This window comes from Lipotes vexillifer, unplaced genomic scaffold (genome assembly GCF_000442215.2).
Source record: "Lipotes vexillifer unplaced genomic scaffold, Lipotes_vexillifer_v1.1 scaffold989, whole genome shotgun sequence".
Lineage (NCBI taxonomy): Eukaryota > Metazoa > Chordata > Mammalia > Artiodactyla > Lipotidae > Lipotes > Lipotes vexillifer.
This window is the reverse complement of record NW_006796817.1, coordinates 884,730-904,801: the sequence shown is the minus strand read 5'-3', so window position 1 is coordinate 904,801 and position 20,072 is coordinate 884,730. Positions and strand designations below refer to the sequence as shown.

Here is a 20,072-nt window from a genome sequence, read left to right as displayed (position 1 = left end):
GTAAACTTCTTTCTTGCAATGTTTTATTCATATCTTAATAGAGTTCTCTATTATTAAGTTCAAATATTTTTAATTAAGAAAGAAGTACAGCCCTCTGGGTAGTATTGCAATCATATAGCTAGCTAGTAATTAAACTTTTCCACATGTATAACTGCATTCAAATAATTTTGAATGAATCATTTTAAACCTGTAGATGTTGTTATGTGCACCTTTAAACACATAAACAAGACATATATAACAGTCTTTGTGGTTCCGGAAAAAAGTTGGAGTTTTTAAAGAATTGTTATTTTCATAAGAATGACAAAATATGCTACCAATTACAAATTCAGATATTCTTTTTAGAAAAAAAGACATGGCTTTTTATAGGAAAAACATTGTAAAATATATGTAACTTTTGAGTTTAATTTTCACATTTCCATTTTTGAAAATCAGAACTGAATTATGGAAAGACACTTTTAAAGGTATTTTAGGCCATGGTATGATGGGAGCAAATTTTTCTCTTAATCATCAAGCCTTTTTTTTTTTTGGATAATAAAAAAGGATCAGTTTCATCACCTCCCTGATGAACTTGAGCCCAGTATTGGAGCAGTGAATATCTATCATCATGGGTTTTTTTGTTGTTTTTTTTTGTTTGTTTGTTTGTTTTGCGGTACGCGGGCCTCTCACTGTTGTGGCCTCTCCCGTTGCGGAGCACAGGCTCTGGAAGCGCAGGCTCAGCAGCCATGGCTCACAGGCCCAGCCGCTCCGCGGCATGTGGGATCTTCCCAGACCGGGGCACGAACCCGTGTCCCCTGCAGCGGCAGGCGGACTCTCAACCACCGCGCCACCAGGGAAGCCCATCATGTATTTTTTAAGTTTTAAAAGTTTACTATTCAATGCAATTTATGCTCAGCAAACTTAGGAATTTGTAAATTATTTTAGGGTTCTAAAGGCATTATTCCATTACATAAATTTCTGCATTTTCTAGGGTGCATAATACTCTTTGTTCAAAGTGATGCCATCTTTCTCTTTTTGAATTTGCCACTCAAGTATGCCATTTGCAGCTGTCTTTCTAACAATACTGCATTGTTTGAAGAATTCATAAATGTCTTTCTCACCCCTGACTTGCTTCAGCTACAACAATATTCCATTGTTGCAAAACACCTGCCTGTCTCAGGGTCAGGTTGCCTTGTATATTATACATCACCCTGGCCCAACTGGGGAGGTTCACTTAGGGGAGACTCTGCCTCCTTCAGCAGCTTCCACCACAGACGCCCACTGACCTCATGCTTCCCTGATCCTTCCCTTTGCTGCCCTCAAGGCCTTCCCCAAACAGGGCCCTATGTCATGTCTATCCACATTTTCATTCTTCGGAACTGAGAAGTCAGGAGCAGTGGGCACCATGGTTCAGAGCACCAGCTGAAATCAGACAGACCTGATTTGAGTCCTAGCTTTGCTTCTTTTTACTTATGTGACCGTGGACACATTTCTTATCCTCTATGAGCCTCGGTTATGTCATATGTAAACTTGGAGAAAATAACAATACTTATTCCATAGGGTTGTTGTGAGTATTAAATGAGATAGTACATGTAGAACTAGTATCCCATAGTCCAACAGGATATTTTCTTGTACCTATTTATGAGTAGTTAGAATTGTAAACCAGTATGCCTGGCATTCTAAAGCAAACCTTTCAATTTCAATCAAATTCTAGAAACTAATTATTGAGATTGTTCAGTAAGTGATAACTATATATGCTTCTTGTCCTCTGCTTATCGTTGAATCCAGTGTTAACATAAGGGTAAATTAATGGGTCACTTCTTCCAGGTAACATGTTGATATTTTTTCAAGGATACACTGAAGAGAGAAAAATATTTAGAAGCAGGATGTGATGTCTCTCCAATCATTCCCAGAGACCACCCTCAATGTACTTGCCATGTTCCCAGAACTAAATTGTAGGTGTGTAGTGATGGAGTGATGAGTGAATTGATGGAGTGAATTGAACTTGGGCAGGACTGACAGCATTTCATAAACCACACTGTTAACCATGGGAAGAATATTTCATTTATTAAATTGGACATTCCTGCCTAATAGTCTTTGGAAAAAGAGTCTGATAGTTGATATTTTGTTGAAACTGAACTCTTTCCTTGTCTCTGAAAAAACAAGGTCATTATCTCAGTCTTATATGTCAATGTACTGCTGGGTATATTGCTGAAGCTATAGAACTTGGTGATTAAATAACATTTGTGTCACCAGTAAAAGTATTTGAATTAGGCATAGAAATGTCCCAGGTGGAACTCACTGCTAGCCCTCTGCCTTCTTTTTGAATATTTTTCTGTCTGAACTGCTGCTGATACTACAGGGTGGCTTGTTTCTTTCGCTTTCCTTGTATCTAGTGTTTAATTTAGTTATCCACCAAGGCAAAATGGTCTAGAGTAGATGTATGTTAAAATAATTTAAATGGAATTGTGGTTTAAAATCCAGGTGATGATACGGAATTGCAAGAGTTATTAGGACATTTTGATATCTCCATTTCTGAGTAGTTAGTTATGCAAACAATATGCCAGTTACTCTGATGAAGAGGAGCAGTTTCAAATTCTCAAAAGTTGCAGAAATTGTAGCTGGAAAGTCTTGACAAAAATTAAGAGACTATCAGAAGTATGAATCGATGAAAATACATTAGTGGTTTAACCAACACACTGTGGCGTTTCATTGTCAGTTCTCCAGTATTCCAATGCTAAGGTTAGCATCGTACTAATCGAATGTTTACGGAAGAAATCCATCTTCTTTGATGTCTCGTTCTTCCTAATTTTAAAGAGGAGCAAGTCAAATTTGTAATTTTCCTTCTTTATGTAAGAGGTACTAGGCTATTTTCTAAATACATTGAGATTGAGGTCTTTAATTAAGAACCTCGTTTGTGGCTCTAAGGATTTGGAGTACTTGCCATGTACCAGGCCCTCTACAAAGTGTCCCATACTATCTCCAGTCTCCATTTTCACCCCTCATGAGAGGTCTTACTTATTTGAAAGATAAGGAAGGAGAGAGGTTTAGCTTGTTCACATATAGTAAGTAACAAGGCAGAGTATCAAACCCAGGAGATCTGGCCAGAAAAGCCTATGTACCTTCCACCACACTGGCCTATCACCCTTAGTTAAAGACCACTGAAAAAATTCTGTGATCATGTGGCAATTTAACTTCTATTGCTACTTGAAGCTTTGCAGTATTTTAATGTGCAGAAGCATGCGCAGATGTTGGTATATCTGTTGTTAATGTTTTACAACCAGTTTTATATTCTAAACAGTTCAAACTTACTTAAACGTTATCATCTTCCCACTCCAGAAGCATCAGTTGACTTGCCTCTGCTGTTTTCATCTCTATAAGCAGTCTCAGTAATTGTTTTCCTCCTGGTTCTTTAAATAATATTTTAAACTACCACTTATTGAATGGCTACTATGCTTGTCCCATGTATAAGGCTACACTTCACCTTGTAGATGGCATATCCTTGAGTATAATACCAAACCTGTTCAGTTTGGTTTTACTAGATTCCTTCTAGTCTATTATTCTTAAACTCAGAAGATAGATGCTGAAAAATTACAAATTGTTTATCAGCTCACTTTAAGGTTAATGAGAGATCAGCTATGTTTGTCAGAGAATTCTTTCTGAAAATTAGCAAGCTGACTACCAAGGCAAAATGTATGGAAATATATTTCTTTTTAGGTAATGGATTAAAAGAGTACTCTATACAAATATAGCACGTAAATATAAAGATCTTTTTCTTTAAATCTTTTCATGCCAAGAAAGAGAGAGCCACATATATAAGATAGATAGCTACCACTTTGCAAGGAATTTTGCCACTATTGGATTTAATTAGCCAACAATTCTTTACCTGAGACATTTTGAGAGATTATTATTCATGAATAATGAAGTATGGATTGAGTCAGGGGTTGTGAAGTGTCTCCAGGTCACATGCTGAAATGTTTGTGACAGACGTTTCAGAGGCAACATTGCGTCTGGTTAAGCCTATGTCCACGTGAATGCCAGGGAGATCAGCTCGGTGCTTTGTGACCACCTAGAGGGGTGGGATAGGGAGGGTGGGAGGGAGGGAGACGCAAGAGGGAAGAGATATGGGAACATATGTATATGTATAACTGATTCACTTTGTTATAAAGCAGAAACTAGCACACTGTTGTAAAGCAATTATACTCCAATAAAGATGTTAAAAAAAAAAAAAACATGATCTAGATTCTGACCGGTTGGTTCTTTTGAATAGCCTGACTCTTAATTTATGCTGTGCAAGTTGACGTAGCATCTCCTAAATTTAGCAAAGGTTTTCAGGTTGTACTGTGGCTTGGTCTTTAAGTTTTGATTTATCTCTTTGTGTTGTGAAGACATGCTGAAAGCTACCGTGTAATTGTGAATGAGTTATGAGCTCAAGTATGTGTCACTTAGAGCTCATGTTTGTGGCTTCTGTCTTCTCTTCATTCCTATTGTTAGTGGGCCTGTGTCCCCAATGAATCAGCGAATTCTTGTGTGGGTAGGTAGCTCAAGAATTTGAAACAAGTCTTCAAGGAGTGCTAGTTGGAAAAGAGATTCTCTGGAACACTAATTTACCATGAGCTATTAGTATTAAAAATGTCAATATAGGGCTTCCCTGGTGGCGCAGTGCTTGAGAGTCCGCCTGCCGATGCAGGAGACGCGGGTTCGTGCCCCGTTTCGGGAAGATCCCACATGCCGCGGAGCGGCTGGGCCCGTGAGCCATGGCCACTGAGCCTGCGCGTCCGGAGCCTGTGCTCCGCAAATGGGAGAGGCCACGACAGTGAGAGGCCCGCGTAACGCAAGAAAAAAAAAAAAATGTCAATATAGGAATTAAACACTGTCTGCAGATAGCAATAGGGAGGAGATTAATCTTCAAATTAAAATGCCGATTAAAGTTTAAAATTCGTTTTGGAAAATGGACTTCCACTTTTCTTGCTGTCGTGTTGGGGTTCAAAACTCACAAAACTTCCTAATTACATCTTTAAAACTCTTAATAATAAATACAAGTTTGAAACTACCACGATACTGACTCCCAGCCACATTTACAAACTGCATTTTTTTTCCCCCATTAAGACAGTCCAGAGTAAGGTGCCAATGATTAATGACTGATCACTTCCTCGGAAATCTCTCTTTGACTCTTAGACTTCTTTGCTCTTGTTGGCCACAGAGAAGTGTGCATATCATAAACATATACTTAGATGGATTTTCACAAACTGAACAAACACGTGTGACCATCATCTGAATCAAGAAAGAAAACGATGCCAGCACCCCAGTAGCTCCATTGTGCTCCCTCCCTGTCACTATCCTTTTCTGTCACTATGCCCTCACAACCACCCCCTACCTGCCAAGACTAGTTTTACCAGTGTATGGTCTCTTGTGTCTGGGTTCTCTCACTCAGCATTTCATTTGTAAGATTCAATATATCAGTCATTTCAATATAGTGTCCTACTGTGTGACTCTCACACCATTTATTTATCCATTCTACTGTTGATGGGCATTTGGGTAGTTTCCATTTGGGAGCTATTAAAATTATGTCTTTTGGTAGAATTCTATATTCTTTAACAAGACTTGGGCCACTTCTACAAGGAAGTGGAACCATCTGGTCTTATAAGATTTAGGTTAAATTCTAGGTATTTTCATTCTTGTTACTTTGGAACAGTATTACAAATTTCATTTCTAAAACAGTATGTATAAGTAAATAATACTTTCTATGAATATAAGCTCCATACTTCTAATTTGCCCCATGTTTTCCTGCCTGATGCTTAGAATATGCTTCCATATCACCCTTCCTATCCTTCAAGTCCTGGCTTAAAGAACATCTCCTCCATGAAGCCTTGTCTGATCCTACAAGAAGTGACCTCTCTCTTTTCTGAAATGCCAGACTATTTGGTATATCTCCCTTTTCTCACGTTGCCTTCTGTTATAAGAGCCACTATCCCTTTTGTAGTAGTAGCACCTTTTGAGTCTTGGTGTAACTTAAAGGAATACAAAGAGCTGGAAATTGATTGTTAGAAATTTTATTAAGAGTTTTTACAACATGATGTCTCCTATGCCCTAGGTGTCAGGCACTGTCAGAATGCAAACCTGATTCAGAAAGAGTCTCGAAGATTTTTATAGGCTCCAGAATGAGAATAACAACCCAGTTTTCTCTCAATTCTGTTAGTCTCCCAACCATATAAAATAGAAGGAGGTTCGTCATCTCATTAACTGGTGGCCGTGTCTCACTTTGCCTCTGCACCACCATTGTAAACTCAGGCTTGTGTCACCTCCAGTTCAGTAGAATCAGTTCTTATCTGAGGCTCACAAAATTCTATAGGCAGATATTTGATCAATTAAGCTGTTCTGTCTTAAAATCTTTGAGAACACGGATTAGGTGAAGGGCATCAAGTTGAAAGATTATTTTTGTTTGTTGTGTTCTATCATTTTGCTGGAGTTATCGGTTTTCCTTTTAATCATTATCAAAGCTCTGTGTGATTATTAATACTATACCTCAGTATATGTTACCTTATTGTATACTCATTTCTTTAGAACTCTTAATTGCCCTCCTAGATTGTAAGGCCTGTGAAAGCAGAGGCCACATCATACTTGTCTTTGTAACTTCACTGTCTTAGCCTCCCAAAACTGTCTGAAAAAACATCAATGAAAACAAATGGCTTGAATGCTTTATAAGGGAAGGACTTGTCTGGGAGTCAGAGCACAGCTGAATTATATAGCCTTGAGCCCATTATCTTGCTCCTAAAACAAATCTGATTGATATGTCTCCCCTCTTTCCTACAAGGATATTTTGAGACAAAATCGGATTATACATAACAGTTTGAGCCTTTAAGAGATAGAATTACATAAAACGCTTTGCCTCTCAGGAGTTGCATAATTTAGTTAGATGACATCTTGTGCTGGGTCTACTTTAATGTGAAGACTTTATTGCAAGCCTTCTTTTTTAAAAAAATTAATAAATGATTTAGCCTTTCTGGTGATTTTGAAATGGTTTAAGAGATTGCAAATCAAGAATGTATCAAGGGACTGTTAATTACCTCTCTCTGCCACCAGTTGCTCTATTCATGACCCTGGAGAAAGTTGCTTCTTTCTCTCTGCTCACTTTTGCCTGCCCCTTCCAGGGTGTTGTCAGAATACATTTTACTGTTGTATCAAATAAAATCATGGAAATACAGAGTTTTAAGCAAAGTTAGCACCACCAGTTTCTAGCACATAAAAAGGTCTCAGTAAGTATTTGTGGGATAAATTAAGGAATGCTCAATCCATTTCCACTGCAGATTACTGCAATATTCCAGGCAAGTATTTACTTCCCCAACCTCTGCTTCAATACCTCTGGTGGTGGAGAGAGTTCACTCCCTATGAAGGCCACTCATTCCATTTGTCAACAAATTTAATTACTATCACATGCCACCTTAGACTTCTGTGAGGCTTTTTCTAATTCTACTGGGCAGTTGCATCTTAGTCATATCTCTTGTAGTATTGATCATGATACATTATAATACCCCAACTTATAATACCTGTTAGGTCTCCCTTTCTAGACTGAGCTCCATGAGGACAGAGATATGTCTCATTTTCTTTATACTCCCAGCTCCTAGCATAGTACAGAATGGATGAAAGGGGCCAAAGAAAATGAGAGGAAAGAATAATAATAACAGGGAGCATATGTATTGATTGCCAGCCCAGAGGTCTCCTAAGAGGGATGTACTCACCCCAGAAGAGGTGTATCAAAAAGAATCAGCTGAGCTTCACACTATTTACATTTATTTTTTTAAGTTCAACCATTTTCATTTCTATTTTTTGTGTGTGTATGTTTCATACCATACATACTATTTTAATATAGTTGTACATTTGTTTAATTTTATAAATAAACATATATTGGAAGGTACACACTCAAACACGTTCTGATAAAGGCACAAAATCGTTAAGTTTGGAGACACTTAGTATACCTGTTTGTCAGGTACTATGCTAAGCATTTGATATACATTATTTTAGTCCACCAAAAATCCCATGAGGTATACACTATGGTTCCATTTTATAGATTAAGAAACTAAGGCACAGAGAGATTAGGTCACATACAGCTGGTAAATGATGAAACCAGGGCCTGGACTCAGATATGTGTGGCTTAACCACTGCAGCATTCTCTCTTGTTTTTCTGTCTTAGCATCTAGGGTTGTACCCCAGGCACAGTATAGGCTTGTGGATTAAATAAACAAATCAGATGGCTGAATTAATCATACTAAGTACATATAAAAGCTTTATTCTTAAGAAAAATTTTGAAAATAAAATTTCCTTTTTCATTGTAAAAGCATGTATTGTCAATGCAAGCCAAATAACATACCTATGTGACACGTTAGAATGTTTAGTTCCATTTCTTGACAGAAAAACTGAAGTGAAGGACAGCAAGTCACATGTTTACTATTGATCCCAAAGTCAAATGGCTAGTGTTGTTTTCACATCTGATTACTGAACTACTTTTTTTTAATTGAGGTATAATTCATGTACCATAAAGTTCAGGGTTTTAGTATATTCATAACATTCTATAACCACCACCACAGCCTAATTTCAGAACATTTACATCACCCCAGAGAGAAACCCCATACCCATTAGAGATCACTCCCCATTCCCTCTTTCCCCAGTCCCTGGGCAATCACCTGTCTCTCTTCTATCTCTATATATTTGCCTTTTTTGTATATTTCACATAAATGAAATCATACAATCTATGACCTTTTGCTTCAGGCTGCTTTCACTTAGCATAATGTTTTCAAGGTTCATCCATGTTGTAGTATGTATCTTTATGGCCAATAATACTCCATTGTATGGATAAACTAAAATCCATTCATCAGTTGATGGACATTTGGTTGTTTCCACTTTGGGGCTGTTGTGAACATTGCTGCTATGAACATTTGTGTGTAAGTTTTTGTATGCACATATATTGTCATTTCTTTTGCATATATCCCTACAAGTGAATCGTTGGGCCACATGGCCCATGTTTAACACTTTGAGGAACCACCAAACAGTTTTCCACAGTGGCTGCACCATTTCATATTCACAGCCAGTGGTGTATGAGGATTACAGTTTCTCCACATCCTCTCCAGCACTTATTACTGTCTATATTTTGTCTTATAACAATCCTAGTGGATGTGAATGGTACCTCATTGTCATGTTGATTTATTTTTTCTCATAACAGTGATGTTGAGCATCTTTTGTTTATTGCTCCCCTATTTCTTTGGAATTTAAATTATTTTTATTTTCTTCTTTTTTAAAGTGTTTTTCATTGGAATATAAACTTTGTTTTTCTTCTTGTGATATCTGTTTTGTCCCAAGAACTCTCAAAGCGTATTAAATACTCATGAAATCTCTTTTTTTTTATTTTTTTTTTATTTTTTTTTAACATCTTTATTGGGGTATAATTGCTTTACAATGGTGTGTTAGTTTCTGCTTTATAACAGAGTGAGTCAGTTATACATATATATATGTTCCCATATCTCTTCCCTCTTTGTCTCCCTCCCTCCCACCCTCCCTATCCCACCCCTCCAGACAGCCACAAAGAACCGAGCCGGTTTCCCTGTGCCATGCGGCTGCTTCCCACTGGCTATCTACCTTACGTTTGTTAGTATATATATGTCCATGTCTCTCTCTCGCCCTAACACACCTCACCCTTCCCCCTCCCCATATCCTCAAGTCTGTTCTCCAGTAGGTCTCTGTCTTTATTCCTGTTTTACCCCTAGGTTCTTCATAACATTTTTTTTTCTTAAATTCCATATATATGTGTTAGCATACGGTATTTGTCCTTCTCTTTCTGACTTACTTCACTCTGTATGACAGACTCTAGATCTATCCACCTCATTACAAATAGCTCAATTTCGTTTCTTTTTATGGCTGAGTAATATTCCATTGTATATATGTGCCACATCTTCTTTATCCATTCATCCGACGACGGGCACTTAGGTTGTTTCCATCTCCGGGCTATTGTAAATAGAGCTGCAATGAACATTTTGGTACATGACTCTTTCTGAATTCTGGTTTCCTCAGGGTATATACCTAGTAGTGGGATTGCTGGGTCATATGGTAGTTCTATTTGTAGTTTTTTAAGGAACCTCCATACTGTTCTCCATAGTGGCTGAACCAATTCACATTCCCACCAGCAGTGCAAGAGTGTTCCCTTTTCTCCACACCCTCTCCAGCATTTATTGTTTCTAGATTTTTTGATGATGGCCATTCTGACTGGTGTGAGATGATATCTCATTGTAGTTTTGATTTGCATTTCTCTAATGATTAATGATGTTGAGCATTCTTTCATGTGTTTGTTGGCAGTCTGTATATCTTCTTTGGAGAAATGTCTATTTAGGTCTTCTGCCCATTTTTGGATTGGGTTGTTTATTTTTTTGTTATTGAGCTGCATGAGCTGCCTGTAAATTTTAGAGATTAATCCTTTGTCAGTTGATTCATTTGCAAATATTTTCTCCCATTCTGAGGGCTGTCTTTTGGTCTTGTTTATGGTTTCCTTTGCTGTGCAAAAGCTTTGAAGTTTCATTAGGTCCCATTTGTTTATTTTTGTTTTTATCTCCATTACTCTAGGAGATGGGTCAAGAAGGATCTTGCTGTGATTTATGTCATAGAGTGTTCTGCCTATGTTTTCCTCTAAGAGTTTGATAGTTTCTGGCCTTACATTTAGGTCTTTAATCCATTTTGAGCTTATTTTTGTGTATGGTGTTAGGGAGTGATCTAATCTCATACTTTTACATGTACCTATCCAATTTTCCCAGCACCACTTATTGAAGAGGCTGTCCTTTCTCCACTGTATATTCCTGCCACCTTTATCAAAGATAAGGTGACCATATGTGCGTGGGTTTATCTCTGGGCTTTCTATCCTATTCCATTGATCTATCTTTCTGTTTTTGTGCCAGTACCATACTGTCTTGATTACTGTAGCTTTGTAGTATAGTCTGAAGTCAGGCAGCCTGATTCCTCCAGCTCCATTTTTTGTTCTCAAGATTGCTTTGGCTATTCGGGGTCTTTTGTGTTTCCATACAAATTGTGAAATTTTTTGTTCTAGTTCTGTGAAAAATGCCAGTGGTAGTTTGATAGGGATTGCATTGAATCTATAGATTGCTTTGGGGAGTAGAGTCTCTTATTAGAGATTGCATGACTTCTCAGGGTGCCAAGCTGCTGGAGCCATGAACTGTAAGAATTTAAGCGAGTTTCCACCGGCAACTTTCCAGGAAATCTCCACATCACATTATTAGATCACAAGCTTTCATAACCCCCAAGTTATGATGATGATAATGCTTTATTAAAAAGCTTTTAATGTCATAGAAACACCAAGAATTTTTTTTCCAAATTATATTTTCTTAACTTTTTACATCCCTATGAGGCAGAAAAGAAGGCAGTAGCCATCTCAAAGGGTCTTCCAAGAAAATAAGTGTAGAGATTTGAATATCTTAAAAATTCTAGTGTGTCATGGACAAAAGCTTTTTGAGCATAATCACTGATTCTAGATGTACCAAAATATTTCGAGATTGTTTTCAAGTTATATGCCAGTCCTGGATGTAAATCACACTGCTCATTCATATGTGATGCTAACATTTCAGCAATGTTGAAGTTAATGTTAGCTACCAAATTTGGTCTAAACCAGAGAGAAAGGAAAGGGCTTGAAAATTCCATATGCCAGTTTCTTCCCTGTACATTGAAATAATATTTATACTAGCCTCTAAAGATTTGTAGTAGTAGTCTTGACAGATTACACATTTAGTGAAGTCCATGTGAGTATAAGCGTTTATGGTAGCTCCAAGGTCTTTCTGGCTTTCAGACCTTACGTGTTCTTATCTTCAGTTCATATTTTATTTGATGGCTTTTAACAGCATTAGTCATTCTCAGTCTTACTGTAAGTTGAATTTATTTGCTCATAATGTTCACACTGATGAAAATGATCAATTCTCTTGTAAACTGGACTTTTTTATGGAAAGTTATTTTTCTTTTTTAGAAACTGCTTTGAATTTTTGTTTATTTAGTCAATCCTCGAATACTGGTTGGGCACCAGATGTGAGAAATACAGTAAGACAGTCATGGTGCTTGCCTTTGTAGCACTCTTAGACTACCTGTGGACTGCAAAAGCAGTTACATAACTGTAATTGTGATAGCGCTAAAAATGAACACTCTGAGATTCGGTGAGAGCACATGATGTGGAGGAACTGATCCAGTTTGGGGTTGTCAGAAAAAGCTTTTCTGAGGAAGTGACACTTGGGCCCTAAGGGATACCTAGGAATTAGCACACAGGGAACTAGCATGTACACAGGCACCAAGACAAACGAGTTCAATGCTTTTGAGGACCTAAATGAAGTGTGGCTGACACGTCAGGGGGAAAAGACAAGGCGAGGCAGCCGGCATAGGCATCATATAAAGGCATATTAAGGATCTGGGCCTCTGTCCATTGGGAGCCATTGAAGGGGTTAAGGCTGTAGAGTAGCGTTTATTGGTAGCCCATAAAATTACGAAAGGCCAAGTGACCCTTTGCTGTGTCACTTTCTTCTCTGTTGGTCAGGAATATGACTGGAGAAACTATCAACCCAGCCAGATGAGTGAATCCGAGTTGCAAATGCTAGCAAGCCTACGGCGGCAACAGAACGAAGAACTGGAGGACACTGGGGCTCCCCATGGCCTGAGCGCATCCCAGGTTGACAACTGTAATGTCAGCATAAGTACCAGCAGTGATGACACAACCACCTGGAACTCCTGCCTGCCCCCCGTGAGTCCAGGGTTTTGCGTCTTTGTTTACTGCCTTTGTCACAAAGCCCAGCCTTGCCTGGGAAAACTAGGGCCAAATGAGGACACTCCTATGAAATCTATTCTGAAATAGTGTTTTAAGTCTGGGGGCATTGTCTTGTCTTAAATCGTCTTATTTACCTTCAGATAAGGTATGTTCATTGTGTGGTGATATATAAAACTATACACTGAAAGAAAAAGAATAATTTTACTGTAGACTCTGGGTATCTCATTGTATCCCCACCTCCTAGCACAAATTCTGGCACATAAAGCAGGCTCAACACTTGTTAGAGAAGTGTCTGTTAAATGAACGCACAGAAAGGAGGAGACTATAGATATGTGAAGTATTGGTTCGTATATGGCAGCAGCAAAGAACCTTCTGTAGAAGTCACCGGATTTATGCTGACCCCTCCCTGTGCCTAAGGGCCGTGATAGGCACTGCATATGCTTCAGCAGCTTGTATTTTCCTATATGTTCATACAGTTAAAGCCCTTTCAAATATGACCCATCATTCTCTCTATAGACCAGCAGATGGCCTGAAGCAGGCCAAAGTCTTCCTGTTTTTCAGGTGAAGAAACTAAATTCTGGGCTCAAGCGTCCATACCTGGTCAGTGGTAGAGCCCAGAGCAAAGTCCAGTGTCTTGACTCAGTCCATTCTCCTCTATGATCCTCAAGGATCGTATGGTTTAATTGGAGAGACAAAGCAGAAACATCCACGGAACAGTCCTGTGCCACATAAGAAATGTCATGAGACAGAATAATAAAATCATTATTATAATAATGGTAATTAGAGCTACCATTTCTTTAAGCACTTCAAAACATTTTAAGATCTCCATAGGCCGAAGGAACATTTACTTATAATGCTACATTCAACATCAGATCAAACATATTAAAATGCACTTTTCATCCAACAGTAAATATAACTTTTTTACCTGACAATTTTTGAAAGGAAATATAAAATGGTGCAACTTTGATTCATGCTTATATAAAATTACATAAAGGTTGGGTTTAAGTGTAGTTGATGGTGGATATGTTGTTTTAAGTATTTAGTTAAATATCAATTTTTCAGTTTTCTTTTTCTATTTTAAAGTAAATTTTTTTCCCAGATCTCTAACTTCTTTGTAGATGTTAGAAATCTCAGAGGCCCTGACACTGAGCCTTGTGTTTCTAACTTACTCCTTACTGCTATCCTATGTGGTAAGCTCTATCGAGTTCCCATTTCCAGATGAGAAAATTGAGGCTCTTGAGTAAACTGACACAGAACTAGTTTGGCATGACTCTCAATTCTAAGCTTCCAAACACCATGATATGGTGACTTCTCGATCTGTGACTTAATTGTCAAATGAGTGCTACCAATATCTAGCAGAAGTTGAGATTTCTGCTTTGGAGAGAACTTACAAGTCTTCATGGAGGAGGAATTCAAATTGGTTCTAAGTAGATGTGGGGGGGAAAATGATATTAATTTTTCCTCAGGGTTCTTTTTTCCCACCTTGCCCACTCTCCAGGTTTCTCTTGCCTTACTTAGTTGTGCTTTCATTAAACTGAATGATCAAGCATACATAACACCTCAAGCAGCCTTGGTCCCAAAGAGTATCTACCCACCCAGCAAAAATACCCCTGTGTGCTAGTTACTCAGAGTATTCTTATAGCCAGGGCTAAGAACATAAGAGTAAGTTGCAGATTTTTGCCAATGCAGTTTACAATGGAATCGAAATATTCCTTTCTTATAAAATATTTCTTAGCAGTCATTTAAACCAAAAGTAAGAAAGAGAGCAGTGGCCTCCTGAACAAGGTCATACTGTCCTGAAGTAGCTCAGAGACCCAACATTACAAAGAGCAAAGCTGAAAAATGATTATTTAAGACTGAAAAGGCTGAACTCTTGGTTGCCCTGGGTACCGTGTCCTCATCACTGTCCTGTTCTGGCAAGGACTGAAGTCCTCATGCATGACGACTACTTTGCTCTAAAAGTACACAGCCAAAAATAACCATTGGTAATGAACTTAATAACGCCTCTATTTGACCAAATGAGAAATTGAAAACAGTCTATTTTTTTAGACAGAGAAAATAATTGAAAAACCTACCTTTGGTATTCATAAGATATGTTTATTATTACATCAAATTCAGTCTATTTCAATGTTGGAACTATCACCAAATGGAAAAGTACATTCCTTAATGAACCCTGCATCTTGTTGCTCATTTAGAGTTTAAATAGAGCAATTTACAAGAACCACTATGGTGTTTCTGGGAGCTCATGACTTTCTCTTTAGAAGTTGTACCAGGGCAGTGAAAAAGAAGAAATGAAAGAAGGCATAACTTTATCACAGTGATATCCTGCTTTTCTTGTATCACAGTGATGGCACCATCCTCCATGCTGATCCTACACACTGACACTTCAACAAGGAATTTGGAAGACATCTCCACTTCTCCCACTCCTTCATTTCCCGTACCCAGTTGGTCTCCAAATCCTGAGAATCCTCTCTCCTTTTTACATTTTAACCCTCCCTATCTAATACCATAGCCCTGGCATTTCATTTCTTATCCAACTTCCTTCAGCAGTTTCCTAATACTAAGGTACCTCCAGTCTAAGCACTGTAGCCTGATGGTTAGGAGCATCGACTCTGAAGTCAAATAGCCAAGGTTCAAATCCAAGCTGTGTGACCTTGTAAAGCACTTGGCGCTGTATCTGAGACATAATAAGCAATTAATAAATTAAGATTAGTTGTCATTATTATTCACACTAGTTATCTTTCTAAAGCCCAGATCTGATCTGATCTCTTCCCTGCATGAAGTCCTTTCATAACTCTCCATTGCCTCTTTAGCCTGTCCTACAGGGCTCCCCGTGATCTGAGACCTGCCCCCCTTCTAGGCATATCTCTCACTGCTCCCCACCTTTCACTCCATCCTTTAATCCCAGTTTTAGTTCCCTAAGGGCACTCTGCACATATCCTTGTACCTGATTATCCCTTAAGACTTAGCTCCAAAGCCTTCTTTAACCCTTCTCCAGGCCTCATTGAGAGACACAGCTTCCTTTCTGCCACAAGAGCCAGGATTATCTCCATGCTAACTCTCACCACAACCTAGCTTATCTGTCCCACGTAAATTCACTCCATGTATTTTTTTTGATTGGTACAATATGCTATGGACTCTGAGTTCTGAAAGGAGCAGAACTAATTCTCTCCTTTAACAAGATAACCTCCTCTTTGTGCTTTTGTTTCTCCATCACCTTGAATAGGACTTGAAATGAACTTTTACTTCCCTCATAATCACTACCCAGCCCCCACCCAACAACACTGCTGCATACTCTAGCTACACTGCAGCTTGCCCATCACTGTCATTCCTTTTGTCCGCATCATGTCAGCGATGCCATTGCCCATACCCTTTCCTCTGCCTGGAGACCCTGCATTCCTCTTCTCTACACTGAACACTCCTGTTTTCCAAGGCCCGACTCAGATGTCCCAGCTTCATGAAACCCTCCCTCCTGCACAGAATTGTTTTCTTCCTTCTCTGGTTCCCGTTATCTTCAGGCTCAGTGATAGCACTTACCACACAGGTAACCATTATTAGCGATATCCCTCAGGCCTGGCTGTAATCCCCTTGAAGGCAGGACTGGCACAGAGCAGACACAAGACTGGCACAGGACTGGCAGCCAGCACAGAGCCTGGCATGAGGTCACGCTCAGTAGCTGCTGGTTGTTAGTCGTTGGTTGAATAAATCAATAATATTAAAAGATTCCTGTTTTACTCTACAGTAAGGTCGTTTCATCAAAATTCCAAAATAAACATCACCTGTGCTTTGCTTAAATAAGTCCTGAATGATGCTAGTAATATTTTACATTTAAGATTTGATAAATGGATATTAAATATACACACAAAGAAAAAATCTCCCTCTGGGCAGGACTTGGTGACCAGTAGTTTAGAAAGAAGATTTAGGCAGGTCACATTCAGTTTGGCATCTTTACCTAATGACTTTAGAAACACTGCAGTCACACCAGGAAGCCAATGCAGAGCAAAATGCAGTCTTTAGCAAAATCTGTTGTGTTTACTGCAAGCTTTGGTTTCTCAGCTTTCCTCGGCATCTGTACAGTTCAGAGTAATATGTACTGTTTAAAAGGTGTTTAGATATGATAAATTAGTCATTTTAAAGTGTAATTAAATGTAACCATATTTCTCATAGCAAATTGGCTTTTGTAGGCATCTCTTGCTAAATAAATCAAGCCTACTGAGAAAACCATTGGCCTTTGACAGACAAATTTTTCAAAGTTTCCAACTTAGAACCAAATTCAATTAAAACAGTACTTTACAACTTCTGTGGAAACCAGACTACAAGTAATCAATTTTGCAGGGTTCAGTTAGGAGTAGCCCTCGTGAGATTTATTCAAAAACTGGGCTCTAGGCAGCCTTAGGAAGAAAACTAGGAATTAGTTATAATGGATTCTTAAGTGAATTTTATTTTGGTGAAGGATTTTGATTGACAGCATAAAACTATGTCTTGAGGGGGGTGTGTGTGTGTGTGTGTGTGCGTGTGCGTGTGCGTGTGTGTGTGTGTGGTGTGGTTTCTTTTTAGGAAGAGGAATAGTTGTTAATAGAAACAGCTTCAAGTGATGACCAAAAGAATTTAGACTCTACGTCAGCCAACCTGGGCTCAAATCCCAGCTCTGCCATTTGCTAGCACAATCACCTATAAAATGGGAATAATAAAGGCCCTTCCTCGTGTTGGCATGGTGGGAATTGAATGTGTACATGGAATGCGTGTGCCCAGTGCCTAAAAGAGTAGGCTCACGCTAACTGTAATATGTTGCTCCCCCAAAGATGTTCTCCTCAAAGGGCCACTTGAGTGGTCAGAAAAGATTCCTAGGATATTTTCTCTTTTTATGACCACTGAGGGCTGTAAGAATGGGCAGAGGTTCTGTTGTGCTTGTTTTGATGTGAGCTTAACCATTAGAATTCAGACTGACCCCTCGGAGCTTGACAGATAAACTCATTATTTCAATATTTCATTATTTCTCGGTCCCACCTCTAACCTAGATTCAAGAAAAGTATGCCTCGTATGCATGCTACCGTGTCAGCAGATGCCTCAAAGCCATCATTCCTTGAAGTTAACGATTTCCATAACCTAATATCAAGCATGTAAGACTCCTCAGCTTGTTAAAAAAAAAAAATCCTCACATGTATCCATCAACATGGCACACTGCAGAGCATGATATCTGGAGAAAAACGAGGCAAAATGCACTTAATAGGATTACAAGCATATGGTGAGGTTCTCCAACAAGTTATTTATGGTCTTGATTAACCTTGCAACACTTTTGCCATTTTCATATGTTTTATGTAACAACAGAAAAATATTGCCTTTACCTTTTAACATGGCAGGATTATCTTATCTCCTGTCCTTTAATTTAGCCTTCAGTTCTCTCCCTCACCCCAAAATTTCTAGCAGCTTGATCATGGAAAAGCAAAGCTTTTTGTGCTCGGTGGCAGTTAATTTCATGTGAGTGTAGTTTTTCCGACACTAGTGCATAGCAACAGTGCCACCAAAAGGACAAGGTCCCAAGTTTCTAGGATCTATTCCATTTTTGGGCTCATCAACATATCAGTGTTTTACACGATGATTGCTGGTTGCCATGTGTCCGATATGTAATACATTGGCATTTCAGGCTCTTTATAGGTAATAGGTCTTAATTTGTTCTGGTCTGTAGATTCATTAACTTCTTAGCTCTCTTTGGGTATGAGTTTTCTTTTAATGGTCCTGAACTAAAAACGTAAGTAGTTGATTGTGCTAAGCTGCAGATAAATCAGATGAGCAGCTGTTCTTTATACCACCATAGAAATAATATACAAAAATTAATATCAGAGTCAGTGTAATATCTGTGCTGTCAGGAGAAAATATTGAAATGTGCGAGTTGTTCTGTGTTTAGTGACTATGAAAGTCACCCCATGAAATAAACTTTTCTCATTCTTAAGAGTATTGTCTGTTATACCTTATGTTGTCCCAAATTTAGCAATGTGGCAAACTTATTTTCTTTAATTTTAAATATATAGCGACATGTCATAAGAATGAAATCAAATTAATTTAATTTATGGCAAGGAGACAGTCTTATATATATCAAATAAATGTATTTCAGGGCTACTTTTTCTTCCTGCCATTAACTGAACTGAGTTTGTCATACTTGTTATTCAGAAACTTAGGTATTCACTACTTTAGGTGAACCCCTGAGCTGGGTTAAGCACTACAGCTTACTGGTTTAGAAGGTAAGCTATGGAATCAGACTGCCTGGGTTCAAATTCTGGCCCCACTATTTCCTGACTGACATGACCTTAGGTTAACACCCAGTGTCTGGATTTCCTCCTCTGTTAGATGGAGTTGTTAATCCTATCTTTCATAAAATTGCTGTGAGGATCAAATGAGATAATACCTGTCAAGGTTTTAACACAGAGTATCAGTTACTGCTATTATTATTGTTGTCATAGTTATTTGTAGGAGTTAGTTATTATTCCTTTACTGTTTCTTATGGAACTCTCTAAATGCGGCTGAATTCCAAAATCAATTTTATTTTTTTAACTTGTGCTTTCATGGAATGTTACCTACCTAGAATAGTAGAAATAGGTTTACTGCTGCACAGGTACAGAAATGTATCTATTCCATTCGTGGATGGGGACATCTGGCTTCAAAAGCCCATCTGTTCCCCCTACCTCCACCCCACCATGTTCAGAGAGCTTTTAGAAGCCATTAGGCACATTCCCATTTATTCTGATTTGGGCCTGGGAAAGCAAAATGACATCATTGAAGTGAAAGCTCTGCCCTTTGAAAGCATCACAATAAAGTTATGGGAAATGAAATATCTTGAAGGAGCCTTTTAGCTGCATCATTGCCATATCCCTTCCTGTTCCTGAGTCTGATTATGAAATTAGGAGACATGTACAGAGAAAGGGACCTGGGATCACCCAGTTTTGTATTGTACCCACTTCAAAGCAAGACTTGCATCCTTCCCCAACAGAGTCATTAGCAATTAGGGTTTATAAGTCAGTTTACAGCAGTTACATGTATGAGTCAGAATGCTCTGCCATGATTTGCTATTATTAAATTTAAATTGGCTATTGAATAAAATATTTGGGGGTAAAAACTTGGTAATTAGTTTTCAATAGTAAAAATTAAGGAATTGGATATTCAGAGTGAGTTCTACTACCCTACAATTTTTTTTTTTTTTTTTTTTTTTTTTCTTGCGTTACGCGGGCCCCCCCCTGCTGTGGCCTCTCCCATTGCGGAGCACAGGCTCCGGACACGCAGGCCCAGCAGCCATGGCTCACGG

At 38.5% G+C, this 20,072-nt stretch overlaps 1 protein-coding gene across 1 annotated transcript in view; it reads left to right on the top strand.

The window, feature by feature from the left end:
- The window catches only part of CFAP20DC (CFAP20 domain containing), a 272,252-nt gene that overhangs the window by 198,313 nt on the left and 53,867 nt on the right, over positions 1-20,072 (top strand). The window contains exon 13 of the mRNA XM_007469022.1: positions 12,548-12,751. Coding sequence (XP_007469084.1) covers positions 12,548-12,751 — 204 coding nt within the window. The remainder of the gene's footprint in view (positions 1-12,547; positions 12,752-20,072) is intronic.